Source organism: Phymastichus coffea, unplaced genomic scaffold (assembly GCF_024137745.1).
Source record: "Phymastichus coffea isolate CEN01 unplaced genomic scaffold, Cenicafe_Pcof_1.1 PCOF00031, whole genome shotgun sequence".
Taxonomy (NCBI): domain Eukaryota; kingdom Metazoa; phylum Arthropoda; class Insecta; order Hymenoptera; family Eulophidae; genus Phymastichus; species Phymastichus coffea.
In genome coordinates this window covers 667,484-689,751 of record NW_026706842.1, presented here as the reverse complement: position 1 = coordinate 689,751, position 22,268 = coordinate 667,484, and the positions used below count along the sequence as shown (strand labels likewise).

General features: G+C 29.9%; 4 protein-coding genes across 17 annotated transcripts; 2 read left to right on the top strand and 2 right to left on the bottom strand.

Annotated features, from left to right (window-relative positions):
- Positions 1–5,763: 5,763 nt before the first annotated feature.
- On the bottom strand, positions 5,764–12,065 carry LOC131663216 (ileal sodium/bile acid cotransporter-like). Of its 2 annotated transcripts, none has more exons than XM_058933461.1 (7): positions 11,822–11,920; positions 11,139–11,453; positions 10,833–11,042; positions 10,574–10,748; positions 10,223–10,485; positions 6,365–6,551; positions 5,764–6,280 (listed from the first exon to the last, which is right to left on the bottom strand). In XM_058933461.1, the coding sequence occupies exons 1-7, from the start codon at positions 11,867–11,869 to the stop codon at positions 6,117–6,119; spliced, it is 1,362 nt and encodes a 453-aa protein (XP_058789444.1). In that variant the 5' UTR covers positions 11,870–11,920; the 3' UTR covers positions 5,764–6,116. The 2 variants fall into 2 exon arrangements, with proteins under 2 accessions (XP_058789444.1, XP_058789445.1); XM_058933462.1 differs by lacking the exon at positions 11,822–11,920 and adding an exon at positions 11,927–12,065 and having other exon boundaries at positions 5,769–6,280.
- On the top strand, positions 11,647–18,738 carry LOC131663217 (uncharacterized). 12 transcript variants are annotated; one of them, XM_058933468.1, is made up of 7 exons: positions 11,647–11,720; positions 11,818–11,912; positions 17,007–17,222; positions 17,312–17,467; positions 17,558–17,819; positions 17,974–18,435; positions 18,494–18,738. In XM_058933468.1, exons 3-7 carry the CDS (start codon positions 17,076–17,078, stop codon positions 18,736–18,738), a joined length of 1,272 nt encoding a protein of 423 aa, XP_058789451.1. In that variant the 5' UTR covers positions 11,647–11,720; positions 11,818–11,912; positions 17,007–17,075. The 12 variants fall into 12 exon arrangements, with proteins under 12 accessions (XP_058789451.1, XP_058789456.1, XP_058789450.1 ...); XM_058933473.1 differs by lacking the exon at positions 11,818–11,912 and having other exon boundaries at positions 11,703–11,720; XM_058933467.1 differs by lacking the exon at positions 11,647–11,720 and having other exon boundaries at positions 11,811–11,912.
- Positions 13,639–19,327, bottom strand: LOC131663215 (uncharacterized). 2 transcript variants are annotated; one of them, XM_058933460.1, is made up of 5 exons: positions 19,310–19,327; positions 16,414–16,626; positions 16,026–16,295; positions 14,427–15,951; positions 13,639–14,086 (listed from the first exon to the last, which is right to left on the bottom strand). In XM_058933460.1, exons 2-5 carry the CDS (start codon positions 16,516–16,518, stop codon positions 13,668–13,670), a joined length of 2,319 nt encoding a protein of 772 aa, XP_058789443.1. In that variant the 5' UTR covers positions 16,519–16,626; positions 19,310–19,327; the 3' UTR covers positions 13,639–13,667. The 2 variants fall into 2 exon arrangements, with proteins under 2 accessions (XP_058789443.1, XP_058789442.1); XM_058933459.1 differs by lacking the exon at positions 19,310–19,327 and adding an exon at positions 18,705–18,818.
- A 14-nt stretch (positions 19,328–19,341) lies between these two features.
- On the top strand, positions 19,342–22,155 carry LOC131663219 (7-methylguanosine phosphate-specific 5'-nucleotidase-like). The gene is made up of 5 exons (XM_058933476.1): positions 19,342–19,614; positions 19,727–19,825; positions 19,900–19,969; positions 20,300–20,886; positions 21,204–22,155. The coding sequence occupies exons 1-5, from the start codon at positions 19,585–19,587 to the stop codon at positions 21,303–21,305; spliced, it is 888 nt and encodes a 295-aa protein (XP_058789459.1). The 5' UTR covers positions 19,342–19,584; the 3' UTR covers positions 21,306–22,155.
- Positions 22,156–22,268: the final 113 nt, after the last annotated feature.

Genomic DNA, 22,268 nt, shown 5'->3' with positions numbered 1-22,268 from the left:
ACATGCCTTTCTCTATAGAGTTAGATACAGAACTGAACTATACATACCAACAGTCAAACTCTGCACCAAATGCTACAGACATGGCCATGTCAAATCGTCATGTAATTCAAAACAACAAAAATGCATATACTGCAGAGAAACAACACACAATTATCAAGAGTGCCCCAAAATAAACGACGTGACAAAAAAATGTTTAAATTGTGAAGAAAATCACCTACCAACAGATAAAAACTGCAAAGTTAAAAAAATGGAACAAGACATCCTAACCACTGCAACCAAAAGAAACATTTCAATAAAAGAGGAAAAATTAATACATAATCAATACAATAATAATTCCAAAAGATTCAGATTCTCAGACTATCCTGAAATGAACGAAGCTCCAACCCTCCAAGAACTCTATGTACAAAATACAAACACAAAAAAAAAATAATTTAACTCCGAAAATCAATAAAAATCAATATGCTATTTCACACGATTTTATAATACAACATCTAAATTCAGACCAAAATTTTCATAATTTATTAAATGAAAACATTGAAACTACATATAATCAAATAGATACAGAATCACAAATGCAAAATTAAAATAATTACTAAAAATAAAAATCAACAATTTACTCTCCTAACTCCCAACAAATTATACTTCAACATCCTATCAACACAATTAATATATATTTATATATTTATTTATTATTTTAACAAACAATGCTAAACACTAAACAAGAAGTACATCAACTTAAAATACTTCAATGGAATTGTCGAAGTATTTGTAATAAATTATACCTTCTAAAAAATATTATCAACTCTTATGACATTATCCTGCTCTCAGAAACCTGGCTAAATGATAAATCCTATATCAACATCCCTAACTATCATATTATAAGAAAAGACCGAACAACAGGAGAACATGGAGGAGTAGCAATTCTAATAAAAACAAACCTCCCTTTTCAAGAAGAAACAAATATCTATTATAACGAAAAAACACTAGAAACCGTCGCTGTATCTATCCCCCTATCTATAAATAATACAAATAAAGAAAACTCTACACTAATAATATCAACTTATAGAATCCCATCCACCCAAACTACAATAGATATCTGGTCACAATTTTTAAGCTCAACCTCCAACTATAAACACACCCTTATCGGCGGGGATTTAAATGCCCACAACTTTACCTGGGGTGCAAATAAAACTTGTAAATCAGGAGAAAATCTCATCGATGCACTTATCGACTCAGACTTATCCATAATCAATGACGGCTCTCATACTTATTTCAATAGCCAAGAAGAACAATTCTTCTCATCTCCTATAGATATCACAATAATCTCAACCAACATTCTCAACTCTACCGCGTGGAAAACTTACCCAGACCGCATGAATAGTGACCACCTCCCAATAGAAACCACTATCTCCATAACCCACGAAAGACCTCCCACCAACATTACACATAAAATAAACTACAAAAACATCAATTGGAGTCATTACTCAACTTATATAGACAAATTTATAGAAAACAACTCAGAAACAATAAAAGAATATAATGAAGAACAAAAATACAATCTACTAACTAACCTTATCACTTCAACAATAAAACTATACAAAAACAACAAAAATAAAAAACATACTAATAACAACTACAACATCAATTTAGAATATAAAACTTCAAACATCAATTCAATAAACAACTTATCAGATTATAAAGAACCATCAATTACAAAAAAATTTAAATCCCAAACACCCAAAGCTCCATGGTAGGACCACAACTGCTCAAAATTAACAAATGAAAGAAGAAAAGAAACCAAAAACTTCCTTAAAAACCCCACGTATGAAAACCTCAAATTACTAACAAAAACAGAAACACGTACTAAAAATCAACTTAGAGACATCAAAAGACGAAAATTCCAAGAATTTGCTGAAAAAAAGATCTCGATAGACACGAATATAAAAGAACTATGGAACACTATAAACAAATTCAAAAACATCAACAACAATAACAACATAAAATATCCAAACAACGACACCGAAGTAATAAATAATGCAAAAAAATTCATTAAAGAATTCTCCTCATCCCCAAACACATACCCTTCTCACCCACCAACATATAATCATATAGAACAACACACAAATGAACAAAAAGATCTTGACTCTCCTTTCAATATAGACGAACTAAATTTATCCTTGAAAGCAACCAAAGAAGACTCCACACCTGGCCTTGACCAAATAGACTACAAAATGTTAAAAAACACCCCACTATCTTTTAAAACGTTACTTCTATCTTCACTAAATCATTACTTTGAAAATGGTATTTTTCATGATACCTGGAAACACTTTTTAATAATGCTAATACCTAAAAAATCCAAAAATAAATTTCGCCCAATATCATTAGCCTCATGCATACTGAAATTAACAGAAAGATTAATCAACACAAGATTACATCACTACATTGAAAAAAATAATCTCTTAACAGAATCTCAATACGGCTTCAGAAAAAGTAAATCTTGTCAACATGCATTAACCCACCTAATTACTGATATTCATTTAGCAAACAACAACAATCAAAACACCTTTTGTACTTTTATTGACATAAAATCAGCTTTTGATAATGTCTGTCCTAATATACTCGACAAAATCTTACTTAAATTAAAAATCCCCAAAAAAACCAGATGCTTCATCTACAATCTAATTACCAATAGATTTCTTCTCTTCAAAATCGGCAATAATCTGTTTGGACCACATTCCAAAAGTATAAGAGTTCCTCAAGGGTCTGTATTAAACCCCCCCTGCTATATAATCTATATGTAAATGAACTCTCACAAATCATACCTCCCAACGTAAAATTAATCCAATACGCAGATGACACTATTATATATACTTCTGTTCCAGATATCAAACAATCAATAAACATATTAGAAAACACTCTTGAACTCATAATCAACTTTTTCCAACAACTAAAATTAACTCTTTCAGCTAAAAAAACAATATTTATTATCTTCACAAAAGCTCCCTATTCTGCTATTAAAAATTACTCTCTACTAATAAATAACACTCCCATATACCCATCAAAAAAAGTCAAATATTTAGGACTATATATTGACTACAATCTTCATTGGAATGATCACGCAAACTACATAATAGGAAAAAGTTTAAAACTACTAAACATAATTAAAGTACTTAGAGGAACATGGTGGGGCAGCCACCCACAAATATTACTAAGAATTTATTCAGCTATTATTAGAAGCACCATAGAATACAGCCTCTACCTAACACACATAAACAACTCAACTCTTCTTAAGAAAATACAAAAAATTCAAAACAGTGGAATAAGACTATCACTAGGATGTAGAATTTCTACACCAATAAATGTCCTACATGCCGAATCCAAAATCTTCTACATCAAAGAAAGACTTCAACATCTAGCTGATAAATTCATACTAAAACTAATATCATCTCAAAACTCACCAATCTTAATCAATCTAAAAAATTTAGACCACGATCTAAAACAAAAAGACAAACTTAAAATACAAAAAACTTTTATCCCAATAGAAACATGGAGAAATATAACAAATTTAACAGTTAATAAAATTACAACCCATGCACACCCTATCCCTTTCGATTATAACTATCACGCTACCATAAAAAAAAATCTCATTGATACAACCTCTGGAAAAAATATAAAATCCTCAAATAATCCTCCGCAAGAATTCAACAAATTATTTAATACCGAAATAAATTCTAATCTAACTTTTTTCACTGATGCCTCTAAAATTAAAACCTCTTCATTCTCTGGCCTTGCCATCTATAGCCCAACAACAAATTTAAAGCTTCAATATAAAACCTCACTTCCAGCTTCTATCTTTACACTCGAAGCACTAGCAATCTTCCCAACTATACATGAAATTAAAAAAATAAAACCAAATAAAACATATATCTTCTCTGACTCCCTCAGCGTCTTATTAGCCATCTCCAACTACTCACCCATTAAATCAAAAAACACATCACATATAATTCTTGATATCAAATCCCTCCTACATGAATGTGAACTTTTAGGCATTCAAATAATACTTATCTGGATACCATCCCATACTAATATCTCCTACAACGATACAGTAGATTTCTTAGCAAAAGAAGCCATTCAAAAAGGAACAAATCTAATCATCCAGCTTCACTATACAGACTTTCTAGAACAAATAAACCACAACCATAAAAAATCACATAATGAATTTATCGCAAACCAAAGCCAACAAAAAGGCTCCCATTACTTTAAATATTACTTTCAAAAAGAAAATCCTAGACCATGGTTCTCCAAAATAAACTATCCAAGAAGACATTTAACAACAATTATAAGAATCCGATCTAATCATTATAATCTAGCTGCCAGCTTACATAGGAAAAATATGACCAATTCCCCTTCGTGCCCATGCGGATATACTTCACAAGACGCAAATCATATTGTATAGGATTGCCCCAATTACCACCTACAAAGATACACATTAAAAATTAAATTAAAAAAATACTATGAAAAGAAGAAAAAACAACCCCCAACATCCATCGAGGAAATATTAACAAACCCAAATGAAATAACATCCAAATTCATAACAGACGTTTTAAAACAATGCAACTTATTTATATAACTCTACTTTCTCTAAAATCATTTTATATACCAAACTTAACTCTACATCCACACTATTATACCACAAAATCAAAACACCTATTTTACCGACAACTAAAATCAATCATTACTATATCCTACCTACACATATACTTTATAAAATAATTCATACACTCTCCCACTCTTCTTTTTCTACCCTTTTTACCAATAAAAACTTTTAAATTCTTTTAAATTTCAAATTTTATCTCTCAAATTTAAATTATGGCGCATCGGAGTCCTCAGGTACCCACAGCCATTAAAACGAAACGAAACGAAACGGTTACTTACTGACACCTGCCGGACGTATAGTTCATGCGCAGCGTGTCTTTGTTTACAGTGCCTTTTTCGCGTTCGTCGGATTTTGATACTCTCAAAAATGACTGAAAAACAAGATCAACGAATTTGCATCAAATTTTGCTTTCAAGTCGGGAAAACGAGTTCGGAAACTATTGAAATGATGCAAAAGGCCTTCGGAAGCGAGTGTATGAGTAAAACACGAATAAAAGAGTGGTATAAGTGGTTCAAGGATGGTCGCACTTCTGTCGATAGTGATTCTCGTTCCGGCCGACCTTCGACGACAAAAACCGTAGATAATATTGAGCGGGTGTGACTTTCAATGGAACAAGATCGTCGTATGACTGTGCGAGAACTAGAAGACCTTGGGATACCAAAAACTATCATTTCAGAAATTTTGTTAATGTTAAATGTTACAAAGTGATAATGTAATAAATGTTGCACATACAAAATATGTAAGATGTATGTGTTTGGTAAATAATTTAAACACGTATAATTCTTATTTAAAACTTTCATATATTTTTCTTAGTAAAAATTAGTAAAAATATACTTGGTCAAAATATACATTTTATTTAATAAAATTATCTTTTACAATCATATAAATGGAAACAAAAAATTATTGTACTCTATTTTCTCTGCACCTTTGTATAAAATATTTAATAAATATAAAAAAATATTTATAAAGAATTCAGATCTTTTAATTTTCATTCATTTTGTTAATTTTGTTTTATTTAATTATCTATATTATGTAGCCGATTTGTTGAAAGTATAATTTATACAACTTTCAAAATAATAATGGCTTATATTCTATATATACATACATTCAATTTACTATCATCACCTATAATTTGGATTTTCATATTAAATATGATTTTGAATTTAGAAAACAATTTTTTATTTTGAAAACTCGTTTTGATTAAAAAATCGTAAGTTTATATATAAAATTTTTAAATTAATTAATATTTCAATTTTTTTTCAGTAATATTAACTGTATTCAACCGTTAATATGAAAATTACAATTTTCAAAAGAAATAAAAATTACATTGATAACCATATAATAAAATTTTTCCTTACACTACGATTAACTCCATACCAATTTTTTATTTATAGCTATTTTTATCATCAATAAAAAGAATAATTTATTTTCATCATATTCCTTGTTGAAAATTCAATATTTAATCTTCAAGGGGAAGTGGAGTTGAAGCAGTAGCAGCCTGATGATTCTGAAGTTTTTCCCTGGAATTGATGATATTGCTTTTCCTTCTGTCCAATACTAATTTAATTATATATAAAACAGCCAAAGGCATTGGAGTCATAATTGCACACGATACGGGTATTACTAAAAAAAATTAATAAATGGATGATGATTAATAATTCAATTTGATTTACAAGACTACGGTTTTGCAAAATAATCAATTATTACCAGTAGTTAAATCAGCTGCAGGTTGTTTTAAACTAAATCTCAAAAGAAATATTGCAACGCCAGTATTTTGAATGCCTGTTTCAATTGCAATAGCTCGAATATCTTGATTAGGTTGCCGGCAAATAAATGCAATAGCTATACCAATTAAAAATCCCAACCATGGTAATCCCATTCCAGCCAGAATAATCTTTAATAATCAAATAAAATTATAATTATTTTTGATAATTAATCATTATTCATCAAAAATAAAGAAATTATGGATACTTCATCCGCAAGGATTCGATTTATGTAAGTTCAGAAAAGCAAGCATGCTTCATATCTCGTTTCGAACACACCGTGTCAAAATTAATACATTTCCTAACAAGTGCGTAAAGTTTTTCTGACGAAACTCGCTATAGCACTTGCCTTCAGTTCGTACCGTAAAATTCTCGTTTCGTCAAATCGTAGATTGCGTACCTTGGCTGGGAAAGTATTGGTTAGTCCGTAGCATGCGCACGCGTGAGAATTGATATCTGAAGCAAAGCCGAGATAGCGTCCTTAATTTTATTTGATTCTCACGTCCTGTGGACTTAATCAATACTTTTCCAGCCTATATATGTACATAGTTTACTATTTCCCCTACATTACTATTTCAAGTTCGGAAACAAGGCCGAAGATATGATTTGAAGATTAAAACGCGGAAAAATTAAGTTAGATACATATGCCCTGAATCCTAATTGCAGTGCATATAGTGCTAAGACTTTTGCCGTTGCTCAGGCTTTGAAGATATCCATAGATCATCGATATTTGGATACCGTCATTCTGGCTGACTCCCAATTAGTAATCATGAACTTTTTGTGGCAGGGACTACAGTCCAATATCCACCCATGGATAGCCGACATTAGAAAACTAATGCAAGACATTATTTTGCATGGTAATAATATAAAACTCTGTTAGATTCCAAGTTACAGAGGTATAGAGGGTAATGACAGTGCAGACTCTGTGGGTGGAGAGGCGGCCCTGCTAGCCCTTAGCCGGGAGCCATTACCTCGCCCTCTGACTTTAGAAATGAAACAAAAGTAAGTTCCTAAAATAATGCTGATCAAGAGCTCCAGCAATACACGTTTCTAGGAAAAGGTACTAAATATATGGAACAAGCTGGGACTTTAAGTAATAAACCATGGTTCAAACACAGCCGAATAGACAGAAAGAGAATTAAGTACAATATGTAACCATATTAAATCAGGACACACCAGAACCAAAGTACATTTGGTGCGTATAAATATCCTTCAAGATGACACTTGCTCATACTGTGACCAAAGGAGCAAGACCCTGGAGCATCTGTTGCGGAAATGCCTCAAATTCTCTAAACTTAGAATTACTTCCCATTACTTAGAATTACTAGCTTTATTCTACAAAACCAAATACTTATATGATACCCAGTACCCAGAAGAAAAATCAATTCTATTTCAATAGTTCAGTTATCACTACTAGCCAATGCATTTTGATGTGAAATTTACCTGTGGAATATATGATTTCTATAGTAATCGCACATTAGATCTATCAACCAAATACAGACATATGCTATATACATTCTACTATAGGAAAATATTACAAACAAACCTAAAATTAAGTAGTTTTACAAAATTAATATACGGTTAAAATTTAGTTTAAAATCTAGTTTTAAAAAACTAGTATAAGGTTAAAATTAGAGAAACCAGGTATAATAAATTTGAAAAAGCCACATTTCCATTACAATTTTAAGTCCATGTGGAATCACACATTCGCAGATTCCCAGCATTTGCTTCCACATTTCTAATCCCCTCCCAGCTCCAACGAAACCACAATCTTGTACGCTAAGATTGCATCAGGGGTGCTTCTACAATACAGAGACAGACGTAAATCGCATGCAGCAAGCGTAAAACCAAGAAATTCTGAGTGCGGCCAACTTCGAAATTCAAAATGAATTGAAAAGACATAATTCCTATTGTACGTAGCCTCAAAAAATTGTAAATGTAAACATGAAGCCGATTGACGAATTGTTAAAACAAAATGGTAATTATCTTAAGTAATTAATGAATTATATTTCATAAATTAAAATAGTACATTACGATACAAGAGCGGGAAAGTAGATTCTTGCCTCGTGTGGCGTTTACGCCCGAGCGAAGCGAGGGTGGAAAGGTACACGAAACGAGAAACTCTTTCCCAAACATGTGCTGTACCGTATTTTTTGATACGACGTGTGGAAAGTGCGATTTTCAACGCACGTTTTTTGCCGAGCGTGCCGGAAAAACGCACTTTGCGCACGGAGTGTCGAAAAATAACAATATCCAATTCAGGTTTTATGTCTAGAAGCAAATCTCAAAGTCGTTTTGTTAATGAATATACTAAGTTCGAATTGTTCAACATTTGTTTCAATAAAATCTTATGTTATAACATAAGATATATGTCTCTTATGTTATAATAATTCGTTCATCCCATATAATCATTTTGTTATAATAATTCGTTAATCGGATTCATGTTTACATTTGCAATTTTTTGAGGCTACATAAATAGGAATTATGTCTTTTCTTTTCATTTTGAATTTCGAATTTGGCAGCACACCGAATTTCTTGGTTTTACGCTTGCTGCGTGCGATTTACACCTGTATTGGAGAAGTACCCTAATAACGCGGTATTAAATGCTTTGAACGATGGAATCTGTACAACATAACCTCATTTGAATTCATAATAAATATCGAAGAAAATTGGTAAAAATATCAATGATAATAATATTAATAATGAGACCTTATGAGCTATCTGCGCGCTCTTTTATTGCTTTACTTGCTACGACGTTCTTTAGATTTTCATGAGATGGTAAACATAACGAAGTAACAGCTGTTTTCTCTAATCTTTTAATAGTTCCTTCAATAAAAAAAATTATGAATTAAAAAAGTACGCCCAACAAACAATAAGTAATTGCAGGTGGAATTATTTTTTTATCACTTAGGAAAAATATCATCTGCAGTAAAATGTTTGGAGCACACGTTCCAAAAACTTTTCAAGGGCCCTTTGATATTCAAAGCTTTGATCCACATGAGTTGCAAATTTACTTTTTGTATGTTTCCAAACATATTTTTTCGGTAGATATATTTTGCCGGCGATGGAAAAAAGTGAAAAGTAAGTTCATTGTTGACGTGAGCTCGAGAACTACAATTTTTTACACAGCAATAAATATTTCTTCGCCGAGGAAGCTGACATGTTTATGAACCTTTTACAAAGTATTTAATTAATTTGTGTAGTCAAATAGTCCAAGTATAACTATAAAAATACCATGTAAATGATAGCCTTCATACGAGTTTCAATGTAAACACATGCGAACCTGTCTCATGGCTATGATTCCAGCCAGCAGAGGCGCTGAAGTTTACGTATATATTTGTAGTTATTAATTCCGTGTTCACCATATTTCCATAAGTATATCCGATATTGAACAAATGAAAATAATAATTTATCAAATTCAACTATAATATTAGTCTGCATTCATAATACATTGTACAATAATTCTACACAAAACTAAAATCAGATACTAAAATTTTTAATATGAATTCAATTGAGGTTATATTGTATAGATTCCATCGTACAGGCCATTTAATATCCAAAGTTGGCAACAAAGTTAACAACAACACTATAAGCTCTGTACGCGTGTGGGGGGTAGCATTATATGATAGTCACAAATGATGGTTATAATCGAACAGGGAGAAAAAAGATATATATGCCAGAAAGTGATTATCCCTTCTCGTGTAACTCCTTCACCTGCGCTTCCTCGTGCGCAAGTTTCTATACGAGGGTCAAATCACTTTCTCGCACTATTATCGAAATGTACTAATTTGAAATGACTTACCTTCCACGAAAATAATTTGAACAAGTATACGTTTGTGACAATAGCAAAAATAATTATGAAAACTATCAAAATAACTGAAAATGGTTTCATTGTTCGAACCATAAATCTTGATAGCCTTGGCAACTTCTTTTGTATAATATAACCTAAGGCTAATGGTATTATCAACCCAATTGCAAAAGTTGCTACTTTATCATATGGCATAGTTAGATTTCCCCTTTCAAATATGTGCTTGCCTAATGTAAATATCCACATAGGCATAAGTCCTGAAAATAAAAATAATTTAATGAATTCAAAATTAGGATTAATTTTCAAATTTTATTAAATAACAAATGGAATAAAAGTTTTTCTCACCAAATGCTGCAATAGTACATAGAGTAGTCATGGTTACAGATAAATTCAAATTGCCTCCTAATAGCATACTCCAAATATTTGATGCCCCTCCACTAGGACTAATACCTGTGAAAAAAATTCCTAATTGCATTTCAGGGGAATCAGGAAACAGTAACAAACCCAGTGTATAGCTTATCTAAAAAAGTAATAAAATATAAAAATAATAAAAATATAAAAAATGTATTTAATTGATAAAAGTTAATTGTAATTAATCTCTCACCAATGGCATAAGTACAAATTGACACACACAACCAATCAAGGGTCCAATTGGCCTTTTAATAGTTTTTGTACAAACATCCCAATCTATAGCACATCCAAAATTTATATATAGTATCGACACTAATAAAGCAATACTGCCAGTGAAAACATGATCAATTATTCGTACTCTTCTAATTATTATAACATTTATTACATCTGATTTCACCCATTTCTGGAAAATGTATATGATTTCATAGGTATCAAAAAAAATAAAAAAAATATTATCAAGTTTTTAAAATTGGCAATGAGGTCAAATTTTAATACTCACTCTTTCAATGAAAACTGATAAATATACTTCTGCGTTGCCAAGAAAAATAGCACTAACATTGACAATTCCTTTATAGATTCCATTAGATATTAAAAATGGATCAAAATTTGATACGTTTACTTGAACTACATTCAAATTTGAGCTTACAGCTGTGATATTTACATTACGAACATCACTACTTAGATTTTCAATTGTAAATGGAATAAATACTGTATTGTCCATATGAACTTCTATTTCTGTTTTATTAAAAAATACTCGCACATCAGCATTCACCACTCCCAACAATAACACTCCCAATAAAAATATAATCATTTCCTGCAAAAATAAAAATATGCAATTTTATTTAATATTTTTAGTTATCTTTTTCTTTAAAATTTTTATAAAATATCAAAATTCGCTAAGTAATGTTAAGAGTAACAAGCTTGAAATTAAAATTTACATTGTGATAATATAAAATAGATTAAAATTCATGGATACATTCACAAAAATAAACACTAAATATTACGTCATCGCTTCAAGTGAAACAACTTGTTTGTATGCATAAGACTATAGTACGCAAAATAACGCACATCCTGAATCAAGGTAAATTTAGAAACTATCTAAGCGAAAAGCTGTTCTTTTAAGAAAGCAAATTAACTAGTACTTAAAGCGATTTTCTAAGTGAAAGTATGTTTAACAGTTACCACGATATTCCTCCATGGTGACACGTAAAAAATTAATTCTATCTGCATGAATTAGTTTATTAAGCGGAAACGCAACCGGCTGTAGATAATAGTAAGAAGTATTACCTTATTTTGTGTATAGAATTTTGAAGTAACATTAGCGTTTTCGCACGCAACCTTTTATTATTGACTATTTCGATTTGGAGCACCTTCTACCGGCGATAGCTTTAAGCATACGACTAGTTGCATCACCTACAGAAACTCCACAATGACCACAATCATCAAGCCAAGCAATCATGCATATCATGTATAGACATGTGACACTGCAGATTCTCTTCTCGCTATTCAATTCAACACATATAGATATCCTTCTGATTCACGTTAACACACTGACTGAAGAGGACGATTGGGGCAATCCTAACGTTCTTCATCTGCCATGAGAAACGGGACTTCCGTATCAATGTGTGACTGTATGTATTATGGTTTTTTTACTTTTAAGATGCAGTGCACGTGCGCACACACCAAACTAGTCGAGTAGTCGAGTGCACTGGCGCCATCTCAATCACTTTTTTAAATATCCAAATATGATAAGCAAACACATTGAGAAATTGCTATAAATTAGAATACTATTTGTTTTTTTCGCATAAAAACATCTATTATTAAGAAACTACGATGTTCATAGATTTCATTTTAATAAGCTAGATTCATATTAAATTATAAAGGTTAAAATTATGGTTTTAATATTTTTCTAAAGGTAAAAGTTTATATTAAAAGAACTCGCTCTAAAGTCTCCAATATACCTTTAGTCTCTTTAATCTTGTAGGTTTAATATTATTAGGTATAGGATAAGTGTCCCAATTACTGGTATAGTTTAAAATGTCAATGTACAGATTATCGTCATTCGATGAATAAAAGTACAAACATCAAAATTATTCCATTTTCACGTAAAAAGGTTACAGAACTGAATGGAAAAAATCATCTTTATTCGCGTTTGTTTTCTAGCCGGAAATTAGATGTAAAAGTTCAATGTTACAAACTCGACCCGTGTTGTAACAGTGTCATACTAGTATGTAAGTGCGGGAATAGTACATTTACGATACAAGTGCTTATATATATATGCTTATACAAGTGCTCGCTTCGCTAGGGCGTAAACGCCACACGAGACAAGATTCTACTTTCCCGAACATGTGCTGTATGATTCTGTATCGTAGTTTTTGATACGACGTGTGGAAAGTGCGATTTTCAAAGCATGTTTTCTGCCGAGCGTACGAGAAAGACGCACTTTGCGCACAGAGTATCGAAAAATATATTAGATATTTTTTAACATACAGTGCAAAACGAAAAAATTGCATTTAAATATTCAAGTTATGTATGTGTGTGTATGAATAATTAAAAAGCTCAAAAGCTTTTCAACGTTCTGCATCAAATCCGAAAGTAATTGGACAAGCTATTGACGGGATAATTTTTTTTCAAAAATTACAATTTATAAATATACTAATTGATTTTTTAATTCCACCGAAGTAGCTTCAGAAAGACTAAATTATAAGCTGAGTTTTTCCCAGACATTTCAAACTTTTCTGCAATCAATAGACGTGTAATATATTGGTAATAGGAACACTCACTCTATATAAATTAATAAATTCAAAAGTGTTCTTTATAAAACAGATTTATTGTCAAAAGACTGTATATATCAAAGGTGTAAATAAATACTGTGCATTTACAAAACAACAGACTAGTATAAAGTTAATGTTTGGTTCTAAATATCATTTCAAGTATATAGAAGTAAACTGAACAAATTTGTTTGTACTACTTGACGAAAGACAAAACACATTACGAACAATTCGGTACGTGAACAATTTTAAAATAATTAAAATTCTTTAAATTCCAATTCAAATAGTTTTTTGATTACATCTTCTATCTGAAAGTCATCACACAGTTCCACTATCAATTCATCTACAAGCTTATCGGCAATCCAAGAGACAACTTCCCATGGTTTATTTTGCGTGTTACTAGTATACAGTGGGTTTGATTTTATCATATTCTGGTATTCATTTCTATAATCTGTAAGAGATGACACAACAGATTCAGACACTGATAATTCATAAGTAGCATTACGTTTTGCACAATTAATTCGACAAGCTGCATCATTGAATTTTGAAGAATCTTCACTTTCTTCCACCTTAGTAATATTATTTTTATTATTTTCTTTTGATGCATAGCATATTAATTGCATATTCTTTTCACCACACTTTTTTTCGTCACGAACAGAGTGAGCTTCAAATTCATCTAAAATAGATTTAATAACATTTAAATAATATATTTTTTAAGTTATTGTAATTCAAATATTTCTTAATCACAAAATTTCGAACGCTTCTTTTATAGATTCGATTAATATTATAATTCAAATAATTACATGAATTAAATTTATTTTATTTTAGTATTTTTAAATATTTTATAGAATGCATGCCAAGGGTATCTCATGTTGATAATTTCATAAAAATGCGATGTAAAGAACTTCAAATTGGTAATAATTTTTCCAATTCCAGTAAAAAGTAAATCGAGATCAATTTATTATTTGTACATTTTTCTTTTTATTGACAGAATATATTTGGTGCATTGTACTTACGTATTTCTACTTTACTTTGACAGGTTTTAAGAAAATCATAAAAAGTGTCAATAGAGGCTAATGGTAATGATGTGTTTTCTTCTCTATTATGAATTAAAGATAATAGATCTATCAAAGGTAGTAAAGATGAGGAGTAAGTTTGTTTTTGCGTATTATCTATTAATTTTTCTTCACCAATATGATCGATCCGATTTTTATTCAGCCTTTTATCAGATTCCTTAGAACTTATTTGAATATGAATTGGTTGATGTGTTTTATCACGAATCTTGTGCTTTTTAGATGTTTTCACTGATTTGCAGCTTTCTATATCGAAATCTGATAGTACAGTTTCCATCATAGTTTCAATATCATCTTCTTTCAAGGGTACATTAATTTTAGAGCTCTTATTTGTAATAGTTTCTTTCGATATTTTTTCAATCGACAATAACGATTTCTTAGACTGTGGTAATATACTACTCTGACACTGTTTAACAGACACATAACTACGATCTTTATTTTTTGGTATCTGAAACACACTACGTGTTTTATTTACATGGGAATTTTTTCCTAATCTCATGTCCACAGCGTACATATTAAAGCGATTGGATAAGGCAATTTGACGATTTCGATTCTTTAACTTTTTACCGCGTGAAGGTGTTGCGGCGGTTGACCTGGTTCTATGACTAGGAACTTGAGATTCATTGTCGGATATCGGGCGAAATCTATTTAATATTGATGTGCATTGATTTTCAGTTTCATTTCCTAAAAATGTATCTCTATTATCTCCTGAGCAATAAAAATCAGGAGTAAGTTTTATTTCGGTGCAAATATTTTTAAGCTCCAGAACTGTTTGTAACAGATCTTTCAATTTTCCAGGATGGCTTTTTAATACTGAACTAGGAATATGTTTCCAATAAGCGCTCAAAGCTGTCAACAGTAGCTGATGAGTACTTATCAATTTTTGTTCTATAATCTGCATATGAAATATAATGCCTCTTCTGTTTAATTTCATTTTATTGTCAGGCGATATAGCTTTAATATGCCTCTGAATGTCCGAAATTTGTCGGCTAAGTTCATATAAATAATTTCTTGATAATCTCGTAGAAAATTCTATAATACGCTGATGTCTTCTGAGAAAATCATCATCTCCATCTGGTAATGGAATTCTGTCAAGTTCATATGATATTGAATTAAGTACTGTAAATATTTTTCTTTGAATATTTAAAATTTTTGCAACAGCCACTGGGTCTGGGCGTACTGGGATTGTATCATTATCATGAAATGATAAATCAGAATGTGGACTCAAATTATAGTCTAAATTATCTGTACTATAGCAAAATTTTGAATGTAATCTGGTATTTTTCATTGTTTGATCTGAACGAGATTTCTTCAAGGTATGTCCACATTGATTATAATGTATTGGTGATTCCATTGTGTAGTAATGTTTTTTTTCCTCTGGGATAGTCAATAAGTTTGCACTGCCTATTCTGTCTTTCTTTTTAAGGAGTGAATTTTTTTTATCAAGTTTAGCTACTGAATGTTTTCTCTGTAAATAAAAAATTTAATAATCGTTAGTTTATCTTCTATTTGTTAGCTTGCATGTTTTATCAAATGTACAACTTGATTTTTTGATGAACTACAGTCAGAATTATACTTTGACTGTGGTAATGTGTCAATTTCAAGACGCAAAAGCTCTTTATCAACATCTCTAAAGCTTTCTGCAAGTGTTCGATTAGGTTTATATTTTTCATCAGAGTAAGGTTGTTTACAATTTATATCTAATTGGTTTTGTTCTTTTATAAATGTAGTCCAAGCTTGTTCTTCTTTATTGCGTGTTCTCTGCCTTTTTACATCCTTTACGATATTTTTAAATTGATTGACAGGTACAAACTGTTAAAGAATTTCAAATAAAAAGTACAATAAGTTTTGTCAATTTCTTTAATATTTTTTACAATGTTCATAAATAAGTAATGAATAAAATTTATGAAAATAATGTGATATAGTATACCTGAAAATTAAATTCATCATTGTCTTCGTCACTATCAGCTAGGTGAAATTTATTAATATTATTACTGCTCAAATATTTAAATTGTGATTTTGCTAAACAGGACATAGTCAAATTAGGTTATGTTTATATTGTCTTTGGATTGCTGTATTTAATAAAGATGCTTTGAATCTGTGTTTGGAAACTTAGTTGCTTTCTTTCATTATAAATCTCTTTCTAAAATAAAATAATTTTAAAAAGTCTTAGTAGTTGATGTAAATATTTTCAAAAAAACAATAAGCAAACATATAAAACGAATATCGGACGCGAGAAAATTGTTTGGCAGATTTTTGTTTAGACGCGGCTCCTTGGGATACCGTTTGACCGCTTCTGCCTGAATTGATTTAATTATACTTTATATGTTTTTGATGACTATTAACATACTCATATCATAAAATATTCTAGTAGGTATATTTATTCCTAATTTGATATATTACTTCAAATTGTTAATAATTCATTTTCATTCAATAACCAGGTTAAACAATTAGTTCTTTTTCATTATTATTGCTTTTTCTATATAATGATTTACATGATTTTCAAAAAAATATTTTTTTAAGGATGATGGTTTGTAGTAATGCACTGTAGTCTAATTAGAATATTAATCATTATAAACAACAATTAAAGAAATGGATCAAGAAAATTATATTTCAGAGAGAATTTTAGAATCACAAGAAATTGATGATTCAGAACATACTGTTATGAAAGGTGATACTGTAGGAGAAACATTGTACAGTGCAAAATGGATTTTGAACACTCTCGTATCTCTAACAAAAGTATGTAAATCATCATTATTCTAGTAAATATAATTTGTTGAATATGACACTAAAACTATATTATTATATAGTAATTATTTGTTTTTAAGATATATGAAGATGGTTGGAATCCATTTATAGAAAGCGATTTGTGCATATTATGGGATATAACATCTGAAAAAGATATTATAGAATTTCTCATAGAAAATGATTTCTTAAGAATGGCTGAATTTACATTGAAAATTTCTGAAGAACCTAGATTAACGGTTGGAGATCAATTTATTTTGAATACTTAAAAAATATAATTTATTTCTAATGATTATATTATAATTATTTATATATTTTTAACATATTAGGAAATAATTGTTGGGATAATAGGAAATTTATGTTGTGAGAAAAAATCTCTTGATAAATTAGTGCAGAGAGAAGAACTAGTATCAATCATACTTTCTCTTTTGTCATCAGACGACAAGGAAACACTGATTCAAGTTTTGAGAATATTACAGGCAGCTATTTGGGATATCAGTAAAAATCCACAATCTCTGTGGTTGAAAAAAATTAGTGATTTTGAGAATTTTGGAGAAGCAACTTATTTTATACTTAAAAGTTCTACCAGTGGTAATTATTATGTTACTTGCAGCGCAATCGATATGTCATTGAAAATATTATTCTTTTGATAATATTATTCTTGATAATCGTAATAGTAAACCATTTTAATTTTATAAATATTATTCTTTGAATAGTTTTGATATACATATTGTATTTATTGCAGATGAACTTTTAACACCTACTATTAATTTAATTTATTTGATTTCTGAAGTAGAGTTACCAGAAGAAAGTATTTTACTTAAAAATATTTTTGATATTGATAAGTTAATAATAAGTATTTGTGAATCCATGGAAGAATTAATCGGTCAAAATGATAGTGGTCATTCAGAAATACAATTTAAAGTCATTGAAAATTGGTTGAGTATTATGTTCAACATTATCAAGAAGAATTTGCTAGTTCTATCAGATGATGAAACTGATATGAATATACAAAAAATTAATGCAGTATTAGTGAGGGTACTAAGACCATATCAACACTTGAATAATTTGATTCCAGTAGAAGAAAACTGCTTATCTTGCATTCAAGAATGCATCAAAATGATTTTTACTTTTGAACAAAATGAAGTGTTTCTAGATTTTGATATAGCTCACATCACAATACAATTGATGGTTAATTTCCAAATAGGTAAAGTACATTGTTTTTCTGCAAATGATTTTATTTAAAAATTCTTAAAATTTTGTAGCTGTAACAGAAAATGAATTTGAAGAACTTGATGAAAATGTGAAACATGCTTATGAGAACATTCTAAACTGTTGGATTGAAATGTTAAAAACTTCTAGTAAAGAACAGGTTAAAGAAATATTGAAAAAGTTTGATATTGACACCATAAATAACATTATAAAGGCTACAAATTCTTTCTTGAATATTTCTGAAAGTTGCCTTGTTAAACTTACATCTGCGAAATCAGAGATATTTTCTATTACATGACAGGTCTAAACTGTTTTATATGTTATACTGTTGTACTGAAATATATATATTTAATCAATGCATATTTATCTCAATTAAACTCTTTACATGACATTTTGTTGTCATTTTTGTTATATTCTCGTACAAAAACGTAGTGAATAAATAGAAATGCAAAGAAAATCGTTTAGAACAAAAATAAAAAATTTGTACTGCAATACACTTTATCCGGTATTTTGTTTTTTATATGTACGGATTCTTTAAAGAATATAAGTCTCGATTATGGAACGTGTATATGACACTTCACAAATGAAGCATATTGTAAAAGACCACAGGGGTCCAGTAAGTATAAAAGTAAGATAAAAACTACGCTACGCAATGCGTCATCTTTTGTTGTTGCTGTTATTATTATTTGTCTTTGCATCACATCACAAAAGAAAAAAGCAGAAAAGGAGAGAATCTACACCGTCATCAAACAAACGTCAATTCTATTGGTTGGCAATACACTAAGCAACTGCGAAGTGATGAAGTCAGAAGTAGCATGTTTAAGATGTTTGTCACGTTGGCATGAGCCAATAGTGTTGTACATATATACTCTTTATTTTCGTATAGCCTATAGCAGCTGTATGGTTACAAGCAGACCGTTACTGAGGAGCGAAGCAAGCTGCACAGAACGTCAGCTTGTTATTCGAAACGGTTGTTTTTAAAACAGTAAATAGCAATCACGATTTCGCGCGTTAGAAAATTCGTCGAGCTTCACTAATTAACAACGTCGTGATCGTCGTTGTTTTGTTTCCTTCGGGCTGTACAATTAAAGCTGTCACAATTCGCCAATTCCACAGAATCATCCCATTTTTTTCTGGTTTCAAGATGTCTGTGAATGAAATAACGATAGAAAACGTGAGTATTGACTGGAACTTTTTGATTTTCATAAGCATCGAACGCCCCTCCACCACTTGCTTGTCAAGGACACGTGCACGTGTTTATATATATTTGTCAATTCTTTTTTTAGCTGAAGATATTAAAAGCTCGGCATGTATACATGAAGGACGAAGCGTCGGTCCTTCAAAAAATCAACAAAATTGTTGTTGAAGGCGCGAACAGCTTGCAGGTTTATCATTTTCTTATTAATGTATTTTTTGTCTTAGAAATGCTTAATGCGTAATAAACAATTTATGGTTTTAGTTCGTAACTGATTTCGATTTGACGTTGACAAAGCAGCACGAAAATGGTTGTCCAATTTTAAGCAGTTTTGGTAAGCAATTTCCAATTTTTTTATAACTAATCTAGTTTCCTAACTATAATTACAGTTTAATTTGTTTTATGCAAATTTAAATGCAAATTATTTTAATTGAAGTTAATTAATTGGTGTGTTAAGCAATATTTAATCAAGATTTATATTTTAATACACTTGTAAAATAAGATTGGACTTCATAAACTTTTTCATGATAAGAGGTTTAGATATTGAATTATCACCCAGTTAAGCCAACTATTGTTGATTATAACATGATTTTTCAAACTTTTTTAATATGACTAATGGAGTGATTTTTCATAAAAATTTATTAAAAATAATATTTTCATCCAGGTATTTTTAGAAAATGTAAGCAACTACCTGATTCTTACAAAGAGGAAGCAAAAATAATGTACCAGAAGTATCGAGCAATCGAAATAGATCCAAACATTCCACTAGAACATAAAGTAGAAGCAATGAATCAGTGGATGTTAGCAGGACACCAAAGTCTGAAAGGTCATGAATTTGATAAAAAAGAGATAGAAGATGTGACTAAATTGTATGGGCATTCTTTACGTGATCGGACAAAAGAGTTATTTTCTAAATTGAAAAATCTCAATGTTCCTGTACTAGTATTTAGTGCAGGACTAGGAGATATTGTTGAAACATTGTTAAAGCAACAAGGGGTTTTACATGACAATGTTAATATAATATCAAATTTTTTAAAATTTAATGGCAACACTTTAGATGGGTTTGCAAATTATAATAGCATGATACATGTGTTCAATAAAAACGAACACGCTGTTGAAAATAAATATTTTAGAATTTTGCAAGGTCGCACTAATGTCATATTAATGGGAGATACCATTGGTGATTCTACCATGGCAGATGGAGTTGAAAATACAGAAACAATTTTAAGGATTGGTTTTCTTTATGACCATGTAAGTTTTAATAAATTAGTTTATTTCTGTATCTGATAATGTAGATAGTGATTTATAATGTTATGCAAGAGCTTCCATTATTTGAAAAAACACACAAAATTATTTTTACAACTCTATATTTGAATAGTAATGTATAGCATATACTCTACTATTCTATTTTTACTTTTAGTGTACATTTTTTACCACTGTAAAACAAAATTACTGTATATATGCATTAAGTTATATTAAAAAAAGTATTTTTGAAATAATTAAAATATTGAAATAATTGAATCCTTTTTTAATAAGATCTTATAAACAGAGATTTTCTTTGTTTACAGGCAGAAGAAAGCTTACCACAATTTAAGGAGGCCTTTGATATTGTTTTAGTAGATGATCAAACAATGGATGTTGTTTTGGAAATTCTGGGTTTACTTTTATAACATACTTTTCTACCTATATGTAAGATAGGAAATCTAATTTTATCAAACTTAGTTTTAAGGTATTTTTTTGTATGGTCGTCATAATTTAATAATCTTGTAAATTTTTGCATTTACAAGTGTGTGTATGAATTCTTGTTACATGAATCAAAGTTTGAACAAATGAAGTAATCAAAGGTACAAAGTTTAACCAACAACTGTGTTAATAATTATAAATTATTTTGTAAGAAACTTTCGTCTTCTTTGTACGTGAAGATTTTTTGAAACGTTTCTATTTTAGAAAAAAAATGTTTGTTATAACATATATTTTGTTGGTTGCACATTAATGAGTCACTAAACGCTGGTCGTAAATCTCAATTAAATAGTTGTTGCAATAATAATTTTATACATGAAATATAAAATAGTTACATTGAGCAAATAAGTTTTAGTTTCTGAACTTTGACACTATCGGTTATTATTTTTATCAATACAATTTTGTTAATAAACAAATATTTATTAAGATTTTTGTTAATCCAGAAAGTGCTAGTAGTAAAGGTATTAATTAGCAAATTAAAATGTAACATAAATTGTAAAAAAGTTTATATATTTCACGTAATATGGTACACAAAATACAGTAATATACATAATAAATTTTTGTTGTAAAGTTCAAATTTTATAAAAAGCATTACTGTCAATAAACATAATATTGTATTCATTTCATCAATTTTACTATCTGTTTTTTATGTACAGACGCGCGCGCGTGTGTGTGTGTACATACATACACACGTGGGAGTGTGTGTGTGTACATTATATATTGTCACCAAATTGTAAACTTTCAATTTATCAAAATAAACAAATATTTGTTTATAAAAGATACTATTTCATTATTTCATTGATTTATACTTAAAGGCTTTCTATGTAAGGTGACATCAAATAACGGAGATCGAATATAGAGATTATCAAATACAAATTAAAATACAAATTGTT

Coding starts and splice junctions, on each gene's coding strand:
- LOC131663216 (XM_058933461.1), bottom strand. CDS start 11,869: ATGCAGATAGAATTAATTTTTTACGTGTCACCATGGAGGAATATCGTG. Junction 11,043..11,138: donor TATCAGTTTTCATTGAAAGA/GTGAGTATTAAA, acceptor TACATTTTCCAG/AAATGGGTGAAATCAGATGT. Junction 10,749..10,832: donor AATTTGTACTTATGCCATTG/GTGAGAGATTAA, acceptor TTACTTTTTTAG/ATAAGCTATACACTGGGTTT.
- LOC131663217 (XM_058933468.1), top strand. CDS start 17,076: ATGGATCAAGAAAATTATATTTCAGAGAGAATTTTAGAATCACAAGAA. Junction 17,223..17,311: donor CTCTCGTATCTCTAACAAAA/GTATGTAAATCA, acceptor TTTGTTTTTAAG/ATATATGAAGATGGTTGGAA. Junction 17,468..17,557: donor CTGAAGAACCTAGATTAACG/GTTGGAGATCAA, acceptor TTAACATATTAG/GAAATAATTGTTGGGATAAT.
- LOC131663215 (XM_058933460.1), bottom strand. CDS start 16,518: ATGTCCTGTTTAGCAAAATCACAATTTAAATATTTGAGCAGTAATAAT. Junction 16,296..16,413: donor ATGATGAATTTAATTTTCAG/GTATACTATATC, acceptor ATTCTTTAACAG/TTTGTACCTGTCAATCAATT. Junction 14,087..14,426: donor TCAAAGTAAAGTAGAAATAC/GTAAGTACAATG, acceptor AATCTATTTTAG/ATGAATTTGAAGCTCACTCT.
- LOC131663219 (XM_058933476.1), top strand. CDS start 19,585: ATGTCTGTGAATGAAATAACGATAGAAAAC. Junction 19,826..19,899: donor AAGGCGCGAACAGCTTGCAG/GTTTATCATTTT, acceptor TTATGGTTTTAG/TTCGTAACTGATTTCGATTT. Junction 19,970..20,299: donor TCCAATTTTAAGCAGTTTTG/GTAAGCAATTTC, acceptor ATTTTCATCCAG/GTATTTTTAGAAAATGTAAG.